General features: G+C 42.8%; 1 protein-coding gene across 1 annotated transcript in view; it reads left to right on the top strand.

Moving 5' to 3' along the window:
* The window catches only part of LOC126174934 (protein yellow-like), a 36,679-nt gene extending 27,746 nt beyond the window's left edge, over positions 1 to 8,933 (top strand). Inside the window, exons 4-6 of the mRNA XM_049921391.1 lie at positions 937 to 1,116; positions 4,992 to 5,312; positions 8,066 to 8,933. Of these exons, the coding sequence (XP_049777348.1) occupies positions 937 to 1,116; positions 4,992 to 5,312; positions 8,066 to 8,386 (822 nt within the window). The 3' untranslated portion in view covers positions 8,387 to 8,933. The remainder of the gene's footprint in view (positions 1 to 936; positions 1,117 to 4,991; positions 5,313 to 8,065) is intronic.
* The last annotated feature ends 13,395 nt before the right edge of the window (positions 8,934 to 22,328 follow it).

Here is a 22,328-nt window from a genome sequence, read left to right on the forward strand (position 1 = left end):
CGATTTAACAACACATCTCTTCCATATACTAGGATTTTTTCTCCATAAACTAATCCGTTAAGTCTTTTCTTTATTATCTTCGTTTTTCGTGGAGTAAAAGACGCTATTGTTGAAGAAGTGTTTCCAGTCCTACTGCCATATCTTTTCGTTTGTACGTTGGTTGGGTTCATTTGGTGGAAGAGACCATACAGCGAGGTCGTCGGTCTCATTGGATTAGAATAGGGCGGGGAAGGACTCCGGCCATGCACTTTCAAAGGAATCATCCCGGCATTTGCCTGAAGCGATTTTGGGAAATCACGGAAAACCTAAATCTGGATGGCCGTACGCGGGATTGAACCGTCGTCCTCCCGGAAGCGAGTCCAGTGTGCTAACCAGAGCGCCACCTCGCTCGGTTTGTTAGTATGACCTTTCTTTATTTAAGGGGGAATGCTATATTAGGAAAAATGTGTTTGTCACAGTATTAAAGAAACTGAAAACATTCGGCAATCGTGCGTAATCTCAGACACACCATAGAAAACTATTACTTCCCGAAATACAGAAGTCCATTCATTGTCACCTGCCACTTACATTCGCCATTCCTATTGCTTTTCTTTAAACTTAACAAGAATATTTGATTATAGAAATCTTTCTCGCTGCAATTAAAGGATCGTATTCCTCTTAGAATTCTGAATTTCATTATTTAAAAGCTAGCCAATAACATACGACAACTCTTTATCCACCACTCCTTGTCCCCTCACTTTTGTTACGATTCTTTAAACGGCAGACAGTTATGTACAAAAGCAGTAGATACATACCAAGTAAGGGCAAGGAGCTCTACGAGACGGGGCGAGTAATATTTTCTGAGTGTTGCAATGATCAGGGCAATCCGCGATTCTCGACAGACATCTGTTATCATAAATGTCTAATGTGAATACAATCTTTGACCGTTTGTTTCAGAAAACATGGGCGGATGATGATACTTTGTATGCCATTGACAATGGTGTTCTGGATTTGACAACGAGCCCCAAAAATGTGTGTCCACCCAAAATTGTCTCCTTCGACCTGCGGACTGATGAGGTCATCAACTCCGTAGTCATCCAGAACGCAGCCTGCAACTCTATGTACTCTACTTTATGGGTGAGTATTTGTATGAAACGACAATGTATTAATAAAGCAGCTACATTTTCTATCGACTGACGTCTTACCAAATTCTGATTGGAAATTTGGAAATTTGTGGTGAGGTCTTATGGGACCAAACTGCTGAGGTCATCGATCCCTAAGCTTACACACTACTTAATCTAACTTAAACTAGCTTACGCTATGCCCGAGGGAGGATTCGAATCTCCTTCGGGGGGAGCCGCACGGACCATACAAGGCGCCCCGACCTCGCGGCTACCCCGTGCTGCAAATTCTGATATTCTTGTGACATGCTAATATGAGAAAGTGCATGAAATCTTTTCCCAACAGTGAAATCTTTCTGATATTAGATGCATTATGTATGAAGGTATTACCAGTTGTTGAGATATGAACATTTTTACCGGAGCAGGACTCGAACCCGTATTTCCCGCTTGTCACGACGGGGCCCCTTAACCGCTTCGGCAGTCCGAACGCACTTCCAGGACTAACCCAAACTTTCTTATGTCGTACTGTCTACGATCCCATCGCTCGCAACTTTCTTACTTGGATTCCCACCACAGGTTTTCAAAGAGACGAACGTATTTAACGTTGGTATTACAATCGAAATTTTTCCTGTCGAGGCTAGTAGTACTTACGACTGTTAAAACACCTCGATGGGCAAAATGACAGTCGTAATACTAACGTCAAATACTCTAAGCTTCTGGAAATCTTGTGACGAGAATGCATGTAAAAAGTTGTGAGCGATGCACTCGTAGACAGTATGATATAAATGAATGTTTGAGTTCGTCCAGGAAGAGCACACGAATAACCAAAGTGGTTATGGCGACAACTTGCGAAAATCGGGAAATTCGTATTGAGAACCGACCTGCACAAATTTTCATGTGTCGCCAATAGATATCTTCATACTTAATGCAGCTAATGTCAGAAATATTCCGCAATCACAGATTTCTTGAAGTTAGTAGAGGTGCAAGATCATCATCAGTGTCTACTTCTTCAGACATTATTAAAAATATGAGAAAGGTCTACAGAGTTTGCTGATTTGTATTATTGGGTGCGTGTGAATTCCTAAGGGACGAAACTACTGAAGTCATCTGTCTAGCATTCTTATTCTATACTTCAAGCGTTCTGCATATTCTTAAGTGATATCCATGATCTTCATTCACTTCATAAACTATGTAATTGTATCTTACGATTTTCGCAGGTAATCTTTAACTGCTCATCCCGTCAATGTGTTCAGTCCATTACTTATTTTGCGTAAGTTAATTTATTCTTAATGTCTTTATCCTTAAATAAAACTAGTCTACATTTTACGGCTCTGAGTCAGCTCAATTCTGTTATCTTAATTCTACTCACTTGTTATTTGGATTTGATCCATGAGCACCATCCATTCAGTAAGTAAGGACAGAAATGGTGTTAAAGATTTTTATAGTATCACTTCCCGTGTTTTGTTTTTGATGTATCTGTTCGTTCTTCGACATTATCCGACAAGTTTTTTAGTTTTTTCCTGGAATCGGGGCATTTTATGTGAAATTTAGCGCTTTACCCCACAAAACATTGCGTGCGCACCTTAACGCCGAGCCGACTTTTCGGTCTCTATGTTCTTAGCAAAATTAATTTGTTCGTCCTGTCGGCTTAGCACGTAGTATGTGGTACACTGCTGTATTTTTCTCGACAGCAAGAGCAAAGTACGACTCTTTCGTGACTGACACCTACGGTGTCAGGGGGGGGGTTTGGCAACAACGAGGGCAATTTTGATCATATTGTTCTGAATGAAATTCAGATCAAAATAATGTTCTAATTGGGGATCCATCTGTATGCCTTAGTCATAATGTCATCTGATTAGCGTTGTACAGGATGTCTTGCCGACTGTTGAGCCTTTGGACTCCTTAATTCCGTTTTACTTCTCTGTGATGTTCCTTAAGTTTCTGCTGTTGCTTATCAGCTCAGATGCTGTTGGCAGCTCTAAAGGCTGAAAGATGAGCTTTATTCGTAACAATTCTAGAAGCATTCTGAGTATTGGTGTTTAGATCGCTTTCGCAAGCAAGCCGTTCAGTTCTTTTATCCTCCGTCAATTGGGCTTTATCATGTTGGTGGTTTCTGACTTCCTTGAATAAAAGTACTTTAATAGACATATTATAGATTACAGTAATTCCTGAAGGCGTATTGTAGTCAGTTTGCTAGCATCCTGGAAAAGTTTCAAGGCTGGAGTATATGTACTGACAACAATGATGAGTTCATAAAAGCATGAAATTTTAGGTCCAGAATCCATTCTTATTCTCCAAAAATTTGTCTGGGTGTATTGGGTTGCGGCGGATGGACAGGGCGGGAGGAAGAGATCATGATGCTCTGTATTACTTTTTTTTACACAATCTGGGATTTGGGATTCGTGTTCCCTGAACGCTGCAGTTCCTTATCGATGATGGACATCTTATGAACAAAATTTACTGCTTGATATTTTCATTCAATCAAAGACCTAATTCTGAATTTCCAAGTTACATTATAAAACGATATAGTCTTCTACGTAATATTCAGCACCTTATTTGATTTTCCTGGTTTATGCCTCCCATTAGGATTCACGGTTTATCCACAAGTTCGTTATTTCATTTTTTATTAGGCCACTTACTTTCGTGTCTGTCGGTTACAAAGAAATTTTTCAATTGATTTTAAACCAATTTCCCGATGAGTTAGAGACATGAAATTTTAAACACAGCTCAGAACTGGATGACAATGTAGTATTAACTCATTTTCACTGTCGGCTTTTTCGGTATAGTGGAAGTGAGGGTAAAGGAGCTTGGTAATATTTGACATCTAGGCTGCCCTGCAGAACCGGCATAATTTGCAGGTGGTATAGGAGTGCGTTTCTGGGTGTGTACCTGTAGACGGGCGTGGCAGAGCAGAGTGTGGGAAGAGGAGGAGATACATAGAGAGGAGGGGGAGAATGAGATGGACAGAGAGAGAGTGAAAGAGAAGATATGTGCAACATACGTGACATATGCATACAGGGTAAACCTACGGGTATAATTCCAGTAGTGAAATATAAAGAGTCATAAAAGTTAATCTTGGTTGCATATTTGTTTCATTTTCTACATAAATCATCATCATCATATCCTTCCAAGGATTAGGTGGTACAGTCACCTGTTCCGTCCTCTATCATTCATCCATAGATTTCCTATTAACATTATGCACATGTTAATAAGTAAGTATAGCACAAGTGTCTTTCAGGTACAATCAGGCGAAATGACATTGAAATACACCTGTTTTCTTATAACTTGAGCAAAATGTGTACAATCCATTGAGAAAATTCACACACAAGACTAAATAGCAGAAACTAATTATTTACATAAAAAGAAATTAATAATGTAACATGTTTTTAAATCGGACTAAAAATGTAAAGTACTTTCACCTAGCCCCATACAGCTTCGTAAACCAATTCAGATAGTTCTGAAAATTTGTCATCATGACATTTTAATACCTACAAAAGTACTTATAAGATTTATGAAGAAAATCGTGGGGTGCCTGAATATGTAACTGATGCATGAAAACTTCAACTCTCAGTTACTGCTATTTTCAATTCCAAGCGTTCCGTTACAAATCTTACAAATTTTGAGAACCAGATGTATGGGCATAGGAATCCGTAAGGAACTGGGTGAAATTATACTTTTGCCCGATACAAAAACGGATTTTATTATCAATTTATTTTTATTTAAATAACTATTTTAATACTTATTGCTTAGTTATTGCAATCATATTGTTCGTCACAACCTCTCTTTTCTTCAGAGACGTTAAAAGCTATTATTCCATAATCTTCAACAGTAGTTCTATTAGAACAGGGATGGCATGTTAAAGGACACACAGTGACATGTATTTGTATTCAGGTGGACGCCTCGTGCGACACTGGTAGTCTGACGGCGTACATCTCCGACACCAGAGCCTATGTATTGACGGTGACCGACCTCAGCACTGGAGCCTCGAGACACCTGCAGAGCCAGTACTTCCACCCCAAGCCAGGCTTCTTCTTTACCAAGGCAGGAGGACCAGCCCACTACATTCCGCACGGCCTGTGTGGTGTAACGGCGTGCGACAGCTGCGACGGGAAACTCTTCTTCCAGGCTTTCGCCAGCAACATCCAGGGCGTTGTGGACAAGCATGTGGTTCACGATGCAACCGACGGGGAGGTATTGGACATCAAGACGCAGGTAATGGTATATGTGTTTGGCTGTCGCACAACACATGAATGAGTTTCATACCGATGAAAACTTTCTGTTGTTGTAATGCCAGGTATCTTGAATATTATTTTGGTCAGTTTCTGTGAACCTCTGTTTACTCTAAAGGATTACTACGCAGCTGTGTATAACAGAGCGGCAATCCTACATTGTCTCCCATTGCAGTATTAGACTAAGCTGGCACAGAACAACGTTCCTAGCCCATTGCTTTCCATGTGTCCCAAAAGAGACTAGCGCTTTTGATATAGATTATTGCAGATAGTGGCCTTCATACTGCCGTACCATTCATAAAAATCTAATTAACCAAGATAAACATAATAGTACTCCTTTTTATCATTGAAGGTGGATTGGTAAGGAAGACGGAGGTTCTCTGCCGAATCGACGAAAGAAAGACATATTGAAGAAGTAACAAAAAGGAATAAGGGGACGATAAACGTGTCAAGACCCCAGGGAATAGCTGCTGTAGTAACAGTGGAAACAGCAGAGACTAAAAACGATTGAGGAAGACAGAGATTGAATACATCCGACAAATAATTGAGGATGGAGGCTGTAACTGCTACTGAGTAAGTCGTCGCGGAACAGATCAAACCATCGAGGACGGAAAAGAAAAACTGGAAGTTATATGGAAGTTCACGGTTTGAGAGTTTACTAGTTACTTATAATCCACACCGTCCAAGTAGGATTAATTGTGTCCTAAGTTATCAGTGGCAGAATTACAAATAACTGTCTTTTAAGCGTTACACAACGAGAGGGAAGTTACTTCGTTGAGCCTCAGCAGATACTGAAATTCTTCAGTGAGAAAAGTCTCGCAATTACTCTGTTGTGTAATTCCCAGTGCCACTCGTCTATCTACAGGCTAGAAGTTCTCATTATATAATCTATAAAGTCTAGCTACTACCATGAAACATGAGGATTCTGCTAGTTGTTCTCCATGTCTTCGTCTATAAATGCAAACATCTTCCCCAACTACGGACGGCTCGTCGGAAGCTTTGAGTGTATAAATTTGAATTTTGGCAATTCAGGGACATAGGTCCCACCCATTGGTTTCTTCATCCAAGAAAGGAATAAATCAGTTCGTGACGTAACAGGAGAGTATGGCGATGAGGCGAAGTCTGATAGCGCAAGAAGGACCACCTGTGTTGTGTCCAATGCAGACCAGGCTGGGATGTGGTCGTGGGGAGAGCTCCCTTGCGCAGGTCCTCACGATGCTTGGCTTTCGTTGCTTGTTCCTCTGTAGGTTTGCCCCTTAGGAGCATAATCAGCACAGTACACCATGACAGCACCACCTTTCCCGGAGGTTGGTTCTTGGACTTGTTTTGGCAGTGGTGGCTCCATATGCTTCCACTGTTTGCTTTCTTCATCGGTCTCCTTCGTGCTGACTACGCAGCTATAGTAGTCATCTGAATTGACCTAATAGTGCTGCTACTTACGTTCTGCTGGCTTATTAGAGGGGTGTGGCAAGTCACGCACTCCAGCAGTGTAGTGTTCAGAATGTCATGCAAGGTGTTGAAAACTTATGCGTGATTAATTTTCCCTTTTACCAGACGGTGGTGTTTGAGCACCAGGAGGCCCACTTCTGTGTCGATTTCTAGTACTTCGCAGAGACGTCAGTTTGCCTTTTCGTGTTCCATCATTCAGACATATCAGAGCACACTAAGAGCTTCTGTAACACCTAACACAAAGTCAATGATGGTGCATTGGCGCTGCACTCTTCCACCGTCGCAGTGAAGACTGCTACTGCATTGTTCCCCTTGAAATGTAGAAAACTAATTACGGCACGGCATACCACTTTATTTACGGGCTGGGCCATCTCATTTTATTTTAAAAGATCCAAATAGGGCTGTCAGGTGCTCTGTTACACTGGACAAGTGTTACACTCGTATTCCACGTTGACGTCGAGCATACGCGGTGGCAACATTACTGTGACCGGACCGTTTATAATCCGGGAGGTTACTCCAGAGTCGGACTCCTGCTACTGAGAAGGGCTATGAGAAAGTGGCTGAACGATGGAGTGGGATTTTGCTTCGGCGAGAACGGTACCAAGGTTTAATTTATCGATGTGATAATCAAATTGTTATGCCTATCCCCTCGTCACCCATAAAGGTAGGAATTCAGGTAATTGTGCGCAAGTTCTCATTAGTGGATTTCTGAATACGAGGAAACATCGTTATAATAGGAAGTACACTTTCCACCTTGTTAGATGTACGTATCCTCACTGTTTGCAGACTTTTTCCATCCACGAGACCCTCCATCATGTAGCCGAGAGTAGATCTGTCTTATGGCCAGATTGCTACGCATGCTACGACTGTGCGGTTGTGGACACTGTTACGGTCTAAGAGAAAACACGATTATATTCACTGTCTTTAAATAAACTTAAATATCAGTAAGGAAATAAATATGAAGGAACATAATTGGTGTGTCCAGAAATATCACATTACTCGCGCTAAAAATTCCTTGGTAACATTAAAGAAATTCGGAATTATGTACAAAAGTTAGAGCGATGCTGTTATAATACTTACCTAGCCACTACTCCTTCGTAATTTTTTGACTGGATAAGACCATCATCTGCCTACAGTTGCATATGAAACTGGCCGCTACTAGTGAGAATAATGGAAATTAACTTACGCTGTTACTATTTATTCTTGTATAAACCAAAGATCATTCAAGTTCCAGTATGTTTTCAAAATTTCTTGTCTCTCTGATAGGGGCTCTTGTTTCTGTTTCAGCTTAACCTGCCTGGAGAGTTATCTGGGACGAGCGGAGAAATGGTGGTGCATCCCAATGGACAACTACTATTCTTCCCCGTGCTAGATGATGTGGCCATCTACTGCTGGAACACGACCAAGCCTCACGATCCAAAGAACTTCCGCATGATAGCTCAAGACAGTGAACGCTTGGAGTATGTCAGCAGCCTCAATATAGAGACCAAAACAGAAAGATTATACGTTGTGAGCGACCGATTCACTTACTATCTATCAAATACTACCGACTATTCTGAAGAGAACTATCGAATTTTGTACATTGACATAAAGGATATACAATGTTAATTTGGCAAATTACAGATTTTGTGACTTCGAAGGACCTTTGTGTCTTGGTAAGATCCAACAAATGTCTTTTCCACTGTATGAAATACTGAACTCAATGAAACATAGAATCTCCAGAAACTGAAGTCCAACTTAATTTATAGATTTTTGAAACTCACAATAATGGGTATTAAACTTAAATATTTTGCAACAAACAATATGAAAATACAATTCTTCATAATTATCAATTTAAATATTAACTGCTACAATCACACATGTAAAAACATACACCATGAAAGTGATAATATATGTGTCTTTTTTTTTAAATTCTGATTCAGTACAATGGAAAACTGTGAAGTGCGGTTCAGTGTGCCGTCGTCGATGAAATTGTTAGTGACAGAACACAAGCTCACCGTTTCCGATGGTTGTCTTACGCAATATATCGAAATACGCTAAATATATCGAGATACTGATTTATTTATTACCAAAATATGTAACTGTGTGACACAAGAAATGATGAACTCATCTATTTAGTGTGCTCAATAGTATTTTACCTCCATATGAAAGTACTATTATTTACTGAATAAGTCCATCTGAACTAATGATGTGTGTTATTCTAATCTATATAAATAAGACGTTCGTTTCTTGAAATTCACATACCTCCGAAAGTTCTTCAGCGATTTCTTTGAAATTCTGGCGCAACATTGCATGCGAATACCGAGCGTCTTCATAGGTCTCTACTGGAGAACAGTATACATACAGTTAGCAAACAGTAAAGTTTTGTTTATGGCTTAAGGGCTTCTGATTAAAGTACTACTACAAAATCTGAATTTTCTATAAGAAAAACCAAAGCTCAATGTCAATAAGACGGTGAACAGGAGATGGACTGAGGCGTGGCAGCAAATGGACGTAGAAAGCAGAAAGGACAAAATGGTGGTCAGGAGGAGATGGAGAGAGACGCAGAAGAAAAAGAAAGGGAGGACCAGGCGATGGGCAAGAGAGGAAGAGGCGGAGGAAATGGTCCAAGAGAGGAGAGGAGGAAATGGGCAGTGATGGGAGGGGAGGGGGGAAAGGTGATTAGGAAGTTCATCCAATTCCCATACTCACAGAGACGCGTGTTTTCTCTTTTCTTTATTTTTCATTTAAACAGACCGAGCCACAGCAAGGCGTGGGCGAGATCAGCTAGTTGTTGTATGAAAATAAATAAAGTGTTTTGAGTTTTAACTAACAGATAACTCACTTTTCCGAAATACCAATTCTTACAAGATCATTACCCAACATTTCTTCTGTTACAGTTTCCTGAACAATAATAATCATAACACCATGACATTTACAAAAAATGCAAACTTTATTTGACGTACGTTTAGTGTTAGGTCATTGAAATAAAAGCTAGCCGTACACAATATTAGTAACCCCTTTACAAAAACACAGGGCTCGTTTTGGAAAGTTGTAGACCCTGTATAACAACAGCGAGGAGGCCCTACGGTCCTCAGTTACCGACATAAGTCGTGACAGTGAAGTGCAATGTAGACGCCAGTTTGTTGCGTTTGCCAGAAAGGAACCACAGTGTTCGGACACCTTACGACATCTTTATTGTGTACTTCATTGATGTAGCAACGCAGACTGTCCATGTGAGTGCAAGAAACGGTGAACAACTCGTAGATGTGTACACGACCTGAGAACGGTGGTCGTTACAAGATCGCAATTGACAGAAGTCACGAAAAGGTCGTCACGCTTTTTCAGTGACAGCTGCTTTGAAACCCGTCAGAAATTGCTGCTGTCACTCATTGCAGCCCTGCCTAAACCAATTTTTGGGGGAACACTGAAGGGAAGTGCTTGCAGTGGACGTTATGATCTCTCGCAGAAGGCCATTGGTCAGATCGGCACATACTGTTCCTAGTCTCCAGTAGACCAAAGGACAAAAGACTACACAGAAACTGGACACCAGCTTTCTGGAGGCATGTAGTGTGCTCCGACAGGTCATGATTTTCTTGCCTCTTTCCAAATGATACAAGGCGCCGTATGCACCGAAGACCGAATCAGGCATTTAACTCTTAATGTGTGTGTGGGTGTAGTACAGGTCGGGGGCAGATCTGTTGTGTTTTTTGGGGGTCTTTTCGTTCCATAATTAGATCAATTCATTGAGAACTGGGTTTCAATCCGGCCCACGGACAAATCTTGGGAGAGAGAGTGAGATATTTTCATTGTACTCCTCCCGGGACGCATATTTAGGATATTTACGCTGATACTCGGGTTTGCAGCTCAAATCGTACTTACTCCGTCCACGCCATTTCACCATCGCTGGAATGGAACATAAAATGAAACACGTTTGTAGTCTGACATGAGCACTTAATTTATTTAGTGTTATAGAAACAACCCATGCCTTTATGATCACTCATCAAAAGTATTTTTGGACAAATATTTAAAAATCTCTTGTTAGCAGTGTTTGTGGATATTTACACACTAAATTTCACCGAGCGAGGTGGCGCAGTGGTTAGCACACTGGAATCGCACTCGGAATGACGACGGTTCAAATCCGCGTCCGGCAATCCTGATTTAGGTTTTCCGTGATGTCCCTAAATCGCTTCAGGCAGAGCTCGGAATTGTTCCTTTGAAAGGGCACGGCAGACTTCCTTCCCCATCCTTCCCTAATCCGATGGGACCGTTGAACTTGCTGTTTGGTTTCCAACCCTGAATCAACCAAACAATAACTAAATTTCACTTGAATGACCTTGTGATGGCGAAAAATCGTGAAGTTACTCCCAATTCCACGAGGACTATGATTGCGTATCACACTGAAGTATTTTATCTTTTTTTATTCTTTCTCGTAATAACGTTAGTAAATAACTGTTGTCCCTTGTGGACGTAGTATAACACAGCGACTACTGAAGCAGGAGGTAATTGTTGTTTTGTAGGCATTTATTTTTCCGTGATGACATTTCAAATTGCCTGGCACCCCATCTACAGATGTTTATATTTATTTACGTGCCATTAGCATTATTTATTTACTCTTAGTCCTGGAGAATTTTGCAACGGATGTCTTAGAACAATTGTTGTAGAACGTCATAAGTAGAGACACAGTGTTCATGGCACATACGTAAATGTAAGAGTCTGAAGACGGGGTGAGCATAAAATGATTGTACTGTGAAAAACTCGTGTTTTGAAGCACAATTTCTTGGCGTGACACGTCAGGAAAGGGGTGCCATCATTCGATGCGTTACGCCTTACACATTACAGTCACAGATGTTACAATTTTCACTTTATGCGGTAGGTGCACTTCTGTTGCGTCATCCACACTGGCGGACCGCGATCTTAGGTAAGTATGTGAATTAGGCTCGCAGTCACTATAGATTGCCCAAGCCAAGCTTATATGAAGGGCTTATTTCAATAGTGGAACAGGTCCATTTTTGTTCATTCTGAGATACAGAGTCCTAAAGTTAAATGAGTGCTGAAAAATCTCCAGTTGATGTACCAGAAATATTCAAGTATATTTAACATTCTATTCTAAGAGTAGGCTGAAGTTCAAGACATTAGTCAGGAAGAATCAATACGCAAAGAAGTGGGATGCGGAAGTACTAAGGAATGACGAGATACGTTTGAAGTTCTCTAACGCTATAGTTATAGCAATAAGGAATAGCGCAGTAGGCAGTACAGTTGTAGAGGAATGGACATCTCTAAAAAGGGCCATCACAGAAGTTGGGGGGGAAAACATATGTACAAAGAAGGTAGCTGCGAAGAAACCATGGGTAACAGAAGAAATATTTCAGTTGATTGATGAAAGGAGGAAGTACAAACACATTCCGCGAAAATCAGGAATACAGAAATACAAGTCGCTGAGGAATGAAATAAATAGGAAGTGCAGGGAAGCTAAGACGAAATGGATGCAGGAAACATGTGAATACATCGAAAAAGATATGATTGTCGGAAGGACAGACTCAGCGTACAGGAAAGTCAAAACAACCTTTGGTGACATTAAAAGCAACGGTGGTAACATTAAGAGTGCAACGGGAATTCCACTGTTAAATGCAGAGGAGAGATCAGATAGGTGGAAAGAATACACTGAAAGCCTCTATGAGGGTGAAGATTTGTCTGATAGAAGGAGAAACAGGAGTCGATTTAGAAGAGATAGGGGATCCAGTATTAGAATCGGAATTTAAAAGAGCTTTGGAGGACTTACGGTCAAATAAGGCAGAAGGGATAGATAACATTCCATCAGAATATCTAAAATCATTGGGGGAAGTGGCAACAAAACGACTATTCACGTTGGTGTGTAGAATATATGAGTCTGGCGATACACCATCTGACTTTCGGAAAAGCATCATCCACACAATTCCGAAGACGGCAAGAGCTGACAAGTGCGAGAATTATCGCACAATCAGCTTAACAGCTCATGCCTCGAAGCTGCTTACAAGAATAATATACAGAAGAATGGAAAAGAAAATTGAGAATGCGCTAGGTGACGATCAATTTGGCTTTAGGAAAAGTAAAGGGACGAGAGAGGCAATTCTGACGTTACGGCTAATAATGGAAGCAAGGCTAAAGAAAAATCAAGACACTTTCATAGGATTTGTCGACCTGGAAAAAGCGTTCGACAATATAAAATGGTGCAAGCTGTTCGAGATTCTGAAAAAAGTAGGGGTAAGCTATAGGGAGAGACGGGTCATATACAATATGTACAACAACCAAGAGGGAATAATAAGAATGGACGATCAAGAACGAAGTGCTCGTATTAAAAAGGGTGTAAGACAAGGCTGTAGCCTTTCGCCCCTACTCTTCAATCTGTACATCGAGGAAGCAATGATGGAAATAAAAGAAAGATTCAGGAGTGGAATTAAAATACAAGGTGAAAGGATATCAGTGATACGATTCGCTGATGACATTGCTATCCTGAGTGAAAGAGAAGAAGAATTAAATGATCTGCTGAACGGAATGAATAGTCTAATGGGTACACAGTATGGTTTGAGAGTAAATCGGAGAAGACGAAGGTAATGAGAAGTAGTAGAAATGAGAACAGCGAGAAACTTATCAGGATTGATGGTCACGAAGTCAATGAAGTTAAGGAATTCTGATACCTAGGCAGTAAAATAACCAATGACGGACGGAGCAAGGAGGACATCAAAAACAGACTCGCTATGGCAAAAAAGGCATTTCTGGCCAAGAGAAGTCTACTAATATCAAATACCGGCCTTAATTTGAGGAAGAAATTTCTGAGGATGTACGTCTGGAGTACAGCATTGTATGGTAGTGAAACATGGACTGTAGGAAAACCGGAACAGAAGACAATCGAAGCATTTGAGATGTGGTGCTATAGACGAATGTTGAAAATTAGGTGGACTGATAAGGTAAGGAATGAGGAGGTTCTACGCAGAATCGGAGAGGAAAGGAATATGTGGAAAACACTGATAAGGAGAAGGGACAGGATGATAGGACATCTGCTAAGACATGAGTGAATGACTTCCATAGTACTAGAGGGAGCTGTAGAGGGCAAAAACTGTAGAGGAAGACAGAGATTGGAATACGCCAAGCAAATAATTGAGGACGTAGGTTGCAAGTGCTACTCTGAGATGAAGAGGTTAGCACAGGAAAGGAATTCGTGGCGGGCCGCATCATACCAGTCAGTAGACTGATGACCAAAAAAAAAAAAAAAAAAAAAAAAAAAAAATATATATATATATATATATATATATATATCTCAGAATGAACAAAAATGGACTTGTACCACTACTGAAATAAGCCCTTCATATTATCGTGAAGATGAACCAGCAAGTTTATTTCAGCATTATCTGCGACCATATTATAATATTTGTGGCAAATTGGAGTCAGTTCAAGGGTAATATGGTGCAGTATATAATGAACACTCAAAAGAAGTGTATGTATCTTTGTCATTGGTCACGGCTCACAATTCGACTGATAACAGCATAGTCGGTTATAATTGACTGAGAGAAGCAGACTCGTATTTGGTAGCGCGGGAACCCCTGGCCGATGACAGGTTGAAAATTCTGAGGCGTCAACTCCTTTGTCGCTGCTGGAGGTGATCCGTTGTCGGGCCCGTCGATTATGGCTCGCGCCAGTCAATGAGATATATTGTTTTAATAAAGCGACGAGTTGGAAGGCCAATGTATCACGAGTCTGACGGCCGTAGCCAACTGTTGTTTAATTATTTCATTCTGTATGATTCAATGCATAAATTGGCTGTTGAACGGGGGCCAAAGCTGAGTGCGGTCGCAGAGATGGGCAACCGAGTTTATTGTTACCGTCATTGAAGAGTGTTCCGAACTGCTTTTTTGTAATACCTCTTATGTAAGTTTAACACTAATGTGTGAAGAAATAGAGCCCGAAAAAGATAGCATCCCATTTGAATTATAGCCAGACTGTCTTTAGTAAACGATATAATAATATTTCCGACGAGTTTCACAGTTACAACATCACATCTTCAAGAATTTTTTTTTTTTTCATTAGCGAGACAGACAAAATCTTAGACGTTTCCAGGTAGGGAAAATATAGAAACACTTGGCGATGGGCGAAATGAACTTAATTTCCAACGATAATAAATCACCTGTACAGAAATTTGTCACAACCTGACACGGGGGCACCCACCTCTGATGAAATAAATGTGTTGTGAAGTGTTCTCATTTTTTCTATATCTTCTTGGCGAGTATGATGTGAGCACTCAGATGACAACAGCCGTGTGCGCAGAGCTGCACACACACACACAAACACACACACACACACACACACATTATGTTCATGATTTGACAAAAACTCAGGTTACCTGTCGCACGTCGACTGGTCTCCTACATCGCCCGATCCTAATTCCCTCAGATAATATCTGGAACGATATGGAACAGTGCTTGAAATGCAGGAATCATCATTTCCACAATTTGGTAGCTCTCCTGGACAGAGTCACCAGTTAGTGGCTACACCTGGATATTCTCGTTGTTGTTTTCGTTGTCGCTTTCATCCAAAGACTGGTTTGATGCAGCTCTCCATGCTGCTCTATCCTGTGCAATCCCCTTTATCTTCGAGTAACTACTGCAACCTACATCCTTCTGAATCTGCTTAGTGTATTCATCTCTTAGTCCCCCTCTACGATTTTTACCCTCCACACTTCCCCCCAGTACTTAATTGGTGATCCTTTGAGGCATCAGAACGTGTCCTGCCAACCGATCCCTTCTTCTAGTCAAGTTGTGCCACAAATTGCTCTTCTCATTAATTCTATTCAGTACCTTCGCATTAGTTTCGTGATCTACCCATCTAATCTTCAGCATTCTTCTGCAGCAACGCGTTTCAAAAGCTTACGTTCTCTTCTTGTCTAAACTGTTTATCGCCCATGTTCACATCCATCCGTAGCTACACTCCATGCAAACAGTTTCAGAAAAGACGTCCTAACACTTAAAATCTTTACTCGATGTTACAAAATTTGTCTTCTTCAGAAACGCCTTCCTTGCCATCATCAGTCTACATTTTATATCCTCTCCACTTCGACCTTCCTTAGTTATTTTGCTGGCCAAATAGCAAAACTCATCTACTACTTTAAGTGTCTCATTTTCTGATCTAATTCCCTCGTAATCGCCTGATTTAATTTGACTAAATTCCATTATCATCGTTTGCTTTTGTTGATGTTCATCTTATAGCCTTCTTTCAAGAGGCTGTCCATTCGTTTCAATTGTTTTTCCAAGTCCTTTGCTGTCTCCGACACAATTGCTATGTCATCGGCAAACCTCAAGGGTTTTATTTCTTCCACCTGGGTTTTTATTCCTACTCCAAAATTTTCTTTGGTTTTCTTTACTGCTTGTTCAATGTACAGATTAAATAACACCGGGGATAAGCTACAACCCTGTGTCACTCCCTTCTCAACCATTGTTTCCCATTCATACCCCTCTACTCTTATAACTGCCTTCTGGTTTCTGTACAAATCATAAGTAGCCTTTCGTTCTCTGTATTTTGCCCCTACCACCTTCAGAATGTGAAAGAGAGTATTCCGGTCAACATTGTCGAAAGCTTTTTCTAAGTCTACAAATGCTGGAAATGTAGGTTGGCTTTTCCTTAACCTATCTTCTTAGATAGGTCGTAGGGTCAGTAGTGCCTCGCGTGTTTCTACATTTCTATGTCATCCGAATTGATCTTCCCCGAGATGGGCTTGTAGCGGTTTACCCATTCGCCTCGTCATTCTCGTTGTATACCTGGGCAAACATCTCGACCCTCTTCGCCGCACTGAACCCATCATCGAGACCGGAGGCGGTGTTATAAGATTCTAGCGTGATGTCCAATATGGCGGGCTTATTTTCATGCAGTGAGCTTGTAACATGGAGAAGAGGGTACCATACTGAATCCAGTGGGATACCATTCGTCGCTTTTTCTTATTCTCAAAACTTTTCTCTACTTCCCGTGGTACATATTAGCCAGAACAACTCATTATAATATTATTTATTTTGTAATATTTAATTCAAAATAGACTGCACCATTATTAATTTCATATAATTTATTTCGTTTGTGAGTGTTGCGACATTCACAATTAAATGCGTTGCTAACATTTTGATCTACACAATGTACTCAGTTTTATCGTACAGATAAAAAAATAAGAACTTGTGACCTTCATATGATTCAGGTGAGTAAGTGTATAAATTTGATTATCAGATAAGCAAACTTTTTGGAATCAAATTGTGATACGCTAGGTAAGTAAATGCTGTGTGGCTAGGGCCTCCCATCGGGTAGACCGTTCGCGGGGTGCAAGTCTTTCGAGTTGACGCCACTTCGGCGACATGCGTGTCGACGGCGATGAAATGATGATTATAAAGAAAACACAACAACCAGTCCCTGAGCGGAGAAAATCTCCGACCCAGTCGGGAATCGAACCCGGCCCCTTAGGATAGACATTCTGTCGCGCTGAGCGCTGACCACGCAGCTACCGGGGGCGGACATGTGCTAGGTGAACGACATAAGACAACCGAAACTTAAGCTTAGTGAACAGTGGATGTTGTTGGTGAATGGCCGTGGGAGGATACAAGATGTCATAAACAGAATGTCTAATTGGTGTGATGGGCGGCAGCTTGCTCTAACAGTAGAAAAATGTAACTTCTTGCGTATGAGTAGAAAGACAACCGGGTCACGTTCGAATACAGCATTAGCAGAGTGACGCTTGACACGGTCGCATCGATTAAATATCTAGGCATAGCGTTGCTAAGCGATTTGTAGCAGAGGAGGCGGATGTTTGACTCCTTTTTATTGGGAGAATTTTGGGGATGTTTAGCTAATCTACAAAAGAGGAGGCGTACAGAACGCTGGTCGCCAATCGTGACTATTGCTCGACTATTTCGGATTCCAATAACATCAGATTAAAGTAGACATCGAAGCAGTTGAGAGGCGTACTGCTAGATTTATTACCAGTAGGTTTGATGAGCACGCGCTTCGTGAACTCAAATGGGAATCCACGGAGGGAAGATCCACGCACTTTTCGCGGGCACTACTGCGAATATTTTGAGAGACGGCATTTGAGGCTGACTGCACAACGTTTCTACTGCCGGTGACGTACAATTCGTGTTAGGGCAAGGAAGATGAAATTAGAGAGATCACGGATCGTACGGAGGAATACAGTCAATCGTTAGTCTTTCTTTCTAACTACAAGTGAAACCGTAAAGGTGGTACCCTCCGCCATGCGAAGTATGTATGTAGATGTAGTAAGGACATTAAGAGGCATATGCACTGAACATTTAGAACTGTATTCTCGGAAGGAGGGCGCGAGGGGGGGGGGGCTGAATTCTTACTTGTATAGGTACTGAATTTGAATGAGATTATAGGCGTAATGGAAAAACTGATAACAATTATTGACTTTAAGCAGAGTTCGTTAAGTTGCAATATAAAGACGTAGGACAGTTTCGTCGAACATTCAACTTGGGTGCATCTACGAGGGTTGCTCAGAAAGCGATGCATCGCATTTTTTCCCGTTCTACAGCTCTTTATTGAACATAATGGGAAATTCACACACGAAAGAATGATGTTTTATCTACACATCCTATTTTTCCACGTAATCTCCATCCAGTTCTGTGGCCTTCCACCAGCACGAAACAAGGGCATGTATGCCCTGTCGGTACCAATCCTTGTCCTGGCGGAGGAGCCAGTGCTTTATTGTGTGAATCAGCTCCTCATTGTCCTCAAAATGTCTTTCGCGAATGGCATACCTTAATGGCGAATGACAACATCATCTCGCTGCGACATGTCAGGTGCGACAGCCATGGATGGTCTCCCCGACCACTGCAAATCGTGGCGCTCCGCCGAACAGCCTCACTCTCCGTGCGTAGCGACTAACTGTACTTTTGATGACAGTAGATGCTCCATAGACTTTGCACAGCGTTTGTGATTATTCTTCAAAGTTTCTTTCTCTGCAGTGAGAAATTCAGTGTTTGTAATGTACATCACTTACAGACGCCATTTTTAAACTGTCCTGCAGCTACGCTATCCGTCGAAAGTGCCAGATACTTGAAACTCTCTCTCAGGAGACTTCAAATACACTCCTGGACATTGAAATAAGAATACCGTGAATTCATTGTCCCAGGAAGGGGAAGCTTTATTGACACATTCCTGGGGTCAGATACATCACATGATCACACTGACAGAACCACAGGCACATAGACACAGGCAACAGAGCATGCACAATGTCGGCACTAGTACAGTGTATATCCACCTTTCGCAGCAATGCAGGCTGCTATTCTCCCATGGAGACGATCGTAGAGATGCTGGATGTAGTCCTGTGGAACGGCTTGCCATGCCATTTCCACCTGGCGCCTCAGTTGGACCAGCGTTCGTGCTGGACGTGCAGACCGCGTGAGACGACGCTTCATCCAGTCCCAAACATGCTTAATGGGGGACAGATCCGGAGATCTTGCTGGCCAGGGTAGTTGACTTACACCTTCTAGAGCACGTTGGGCGGCACGGGATACATGCGGACGTGCATTGTCCTGTTGAACAGCAAGTTCCCTTGCCGGTCTAGGAATGGTAGAACGATGGGTTCGATGACGGTTTGGATGTACCGTGCACTATTCAGTGTCTCCTCGACGATCACCAGTGGTGTACGACCAGTGTAGGAGATCGCTCCCCACACCATGATGCCGGGTGTTGGCCCTGTGTGCCTCGGTCGTATGCAGTCCTGATTGTGGCGCTCACCTGCACGGCGCCAAACACGCATACGACCATCATTGGCACCAAGGCAGAAGCGACTTTCATCGCTGAAGACGACACGTCTCCATTCATCCCTCCATTCACGCCTGTCGCGACACCACTGGAGGCGGGCTGCACGATGTTGGGGCGTGAGCGGAAGACGGCCTAACGGTGTGCAGGACCGTAGCCCAGCTTCATGGAGACGGTTGCGAAAGGTCCTCGCCGATACCCCAGGAGCAACAGTGTCCCTAATTTGCTGGGAAGTGGCGGTGCGGTCCCCTACGGCACTGCGTAGGATCCTACGGTCTTGGCGTGCATCCGTGCGTCCCTGCGGTCCGGTCCCAGGTCGACGGGCACGTGCACCTTCCGCCGACCACTGGCGACAACATCGATGTACTGTGGAGACCTCACGCCCCACGTGTTGAGCAATTCGGCGGTACGTCCACCCGGCCTCCCGCATGCCCACTATAAGCCTTCGCTCAAAGTCCGTCAACTGCACATACGGTTCACGTCCACGCTGTCACGGCATGCTACCAGTGTTAAAGACTGCGATGGAGCTCCGTATGCCACGGCAAACTGGCTGACACTGACGGCGGCGGTGCACAAATGCTGCACAGTTAGCGCCATTCGACGGCCAACACCGCGGTTTCTGGTGTGTCCGCTGTGCCGTGCGTGTGATCATTGCTTGTACAGCCCTCTCGCAGTGTCCGGAGCAAGTATGGTGGGTCTGACACACCGGTGTCAATGTGTTCTTTTTTCCATTTACAGGAGTGTAATACGTACGTAACGTTTCGGATTCATAGCATTGTTCTCGGTTGGGAAAAAAAAATGCGGTCCATGACTTTCTTGGCAACGCTCGCTCGTACCACAGGCCTGCTGTGGAGGCCCATAAGCAGCAACGTTCACTGAACAGTCGTTGAGGAGAGACTGTTCGTACCCCATTGGTTCATCTGGGTGGTGAGTTGCTCGTGCGTTGCATGTTATCTTCCCAACACACCACCATAGCCGTCGGTCACCCTAGTCACCTATGCTCCGTGCGTAACAGTTGCCCCAGCACCGGTTATGGATAGCGCCATTTTGCCGGGCATGGTATACGAGGTGCATTCAAGTTCTAAGGCCTCCGATTTTTTTCTCCGGACTGGAAAGAGATAGAAACATGCGCATTGTTTTAAAATGAGGCCGCGTTCACTGTCAATACGTCCCGGAGATGGCAGCATCGTACGGCAGATGGAATTTTACCGCCAGCGGCGAGAATGAGAACTGTTTTAAATACTTAAAATGGCGACGTTTTCCTTACTTGAACAGCGTGCAATCATTCGTTTTCTGAATTTGTGTGGTGTGAAACCAATTGAAATTCATCGACAGTTGAAGGAGACATGTGGTGATGGAGTTATGGATGTGTCGAAAGTGAGTTCGTGGTTGCGACAGTTTAATGAAGGCAGAACATCGTGTGACAACAAACCGAAACAACCTCGGGCTCGCACAAGCCGGTCTGACGACATGATCGGGAAAGTGGAGAGAATTGTTTTGGGGGATCGCCGAATGACTGTTGAACAGATCGCCTCCAGAATTGGCATTTCTGTGGGTTCTGTGCACACAATCCTGTATGACGACCTGAAAATGCGAAAAGTGTCATCCAGGTGGGTGCCACGAATGCTGTAGGACGACCACATGGCTGCCCGTGTGGCATGTTGCCATGCAATGTTGACGCGCAACGACATCATGAATGGGACTTTCTTTTCGTCAGTTTGTGACAATGGATGAGACGTGGATACCATTTTTCAATCCAGAAACAAAGCGCCAGGCAGCTCAATGGAAGCACACAGATTCACCGCCACCAAAAAAATTTCGGGTAACCGCCAGTGCTGAAAGAATGATGGTGTCCATGTTCTGGGACAGCGAGGGCGTAATCCTTACCCATTGCGTTCCAAAGGGCACTACGGTAACAGGTGCATCCTACGAAAATGTTTTGAAGAACAAATTCCTTCCTGCACTGCAACAAAAACGTCGGGGAAGGGCTGCGCGTGTGCTGTTTCACCAAGACAACGCACCCGCACATCGAGCTAACGTTACGCAACAGTTTCTTCGTGATGACAACTTTGAAGTGATTCTTCGTGCTCCCTACTCACCTGACCTGGCTCCTAGTGACTTTTGGCTTTTTCCAACAATGAAAGACACGCCCGTGGCCGCACATTCACCAGGCATGCCGCTATTGCCTCAGCGATTTTACAGTGGTCAAAACAGACTCCTAAAGAAGCCTTCGCCGCTGCCATGGAATCATGGCGTCAGCGTTGTGAATAATGTGTACGTCTGCAGCGCGATTACGTCGAGAGGTAACGCCAGTTTCATTGATTTCGGGTGAGTAGTTAATTAGAAAAAAAATCGGAGGCATTAGGACTTGAATGCACCTCGTACTTTAACGACGGCGGCACGCGTAAAGTGTACAAACTCAGCCGTTTCGGAAATGCTTTCACCTTTGGCCTGAAAGCCAATGTTGCAGTAGAAACGATTAAATGTAAGGGCAAAGAAATACAAAATGTACTTGCAAAATTGTGTACAGAATGTCTCCTAATGAAGTCCATTCTCCAAAACCGGGGTACTGCTGTAATTGTTCTACTTCACGAGAAAAGACATAAACGAGATATTAAACACTTGGGATGTACATCAATCCATTTAAGCATTACGAAAACGAATGCTCTGTTGTCCGCATGCCGTCGATACACTTCATATACCGCACTGCTAGTGTTGTTACCTGACGTCTGTGAGTTGTTATTTCACGTTGACGTCGAACATAGGCGGTGGTCGGATTAAT

This window comes from Schistocerca cancellata, chromosome 3, assembly GCF_023864275.1.
Source record: "Schistocerca cancellata isolate TAMUIC-IGC-003103 chromosome 3, iqSchCanc2.1, whole genome shotgun sequence".
In the NCBI taxonomy this organism is placed as follows: Eukaryota; Metazoa; Arthropoda; class Insecta; order Orthoptera; family Acrididae; genus Schistocerca; species Schistocerca cancellata.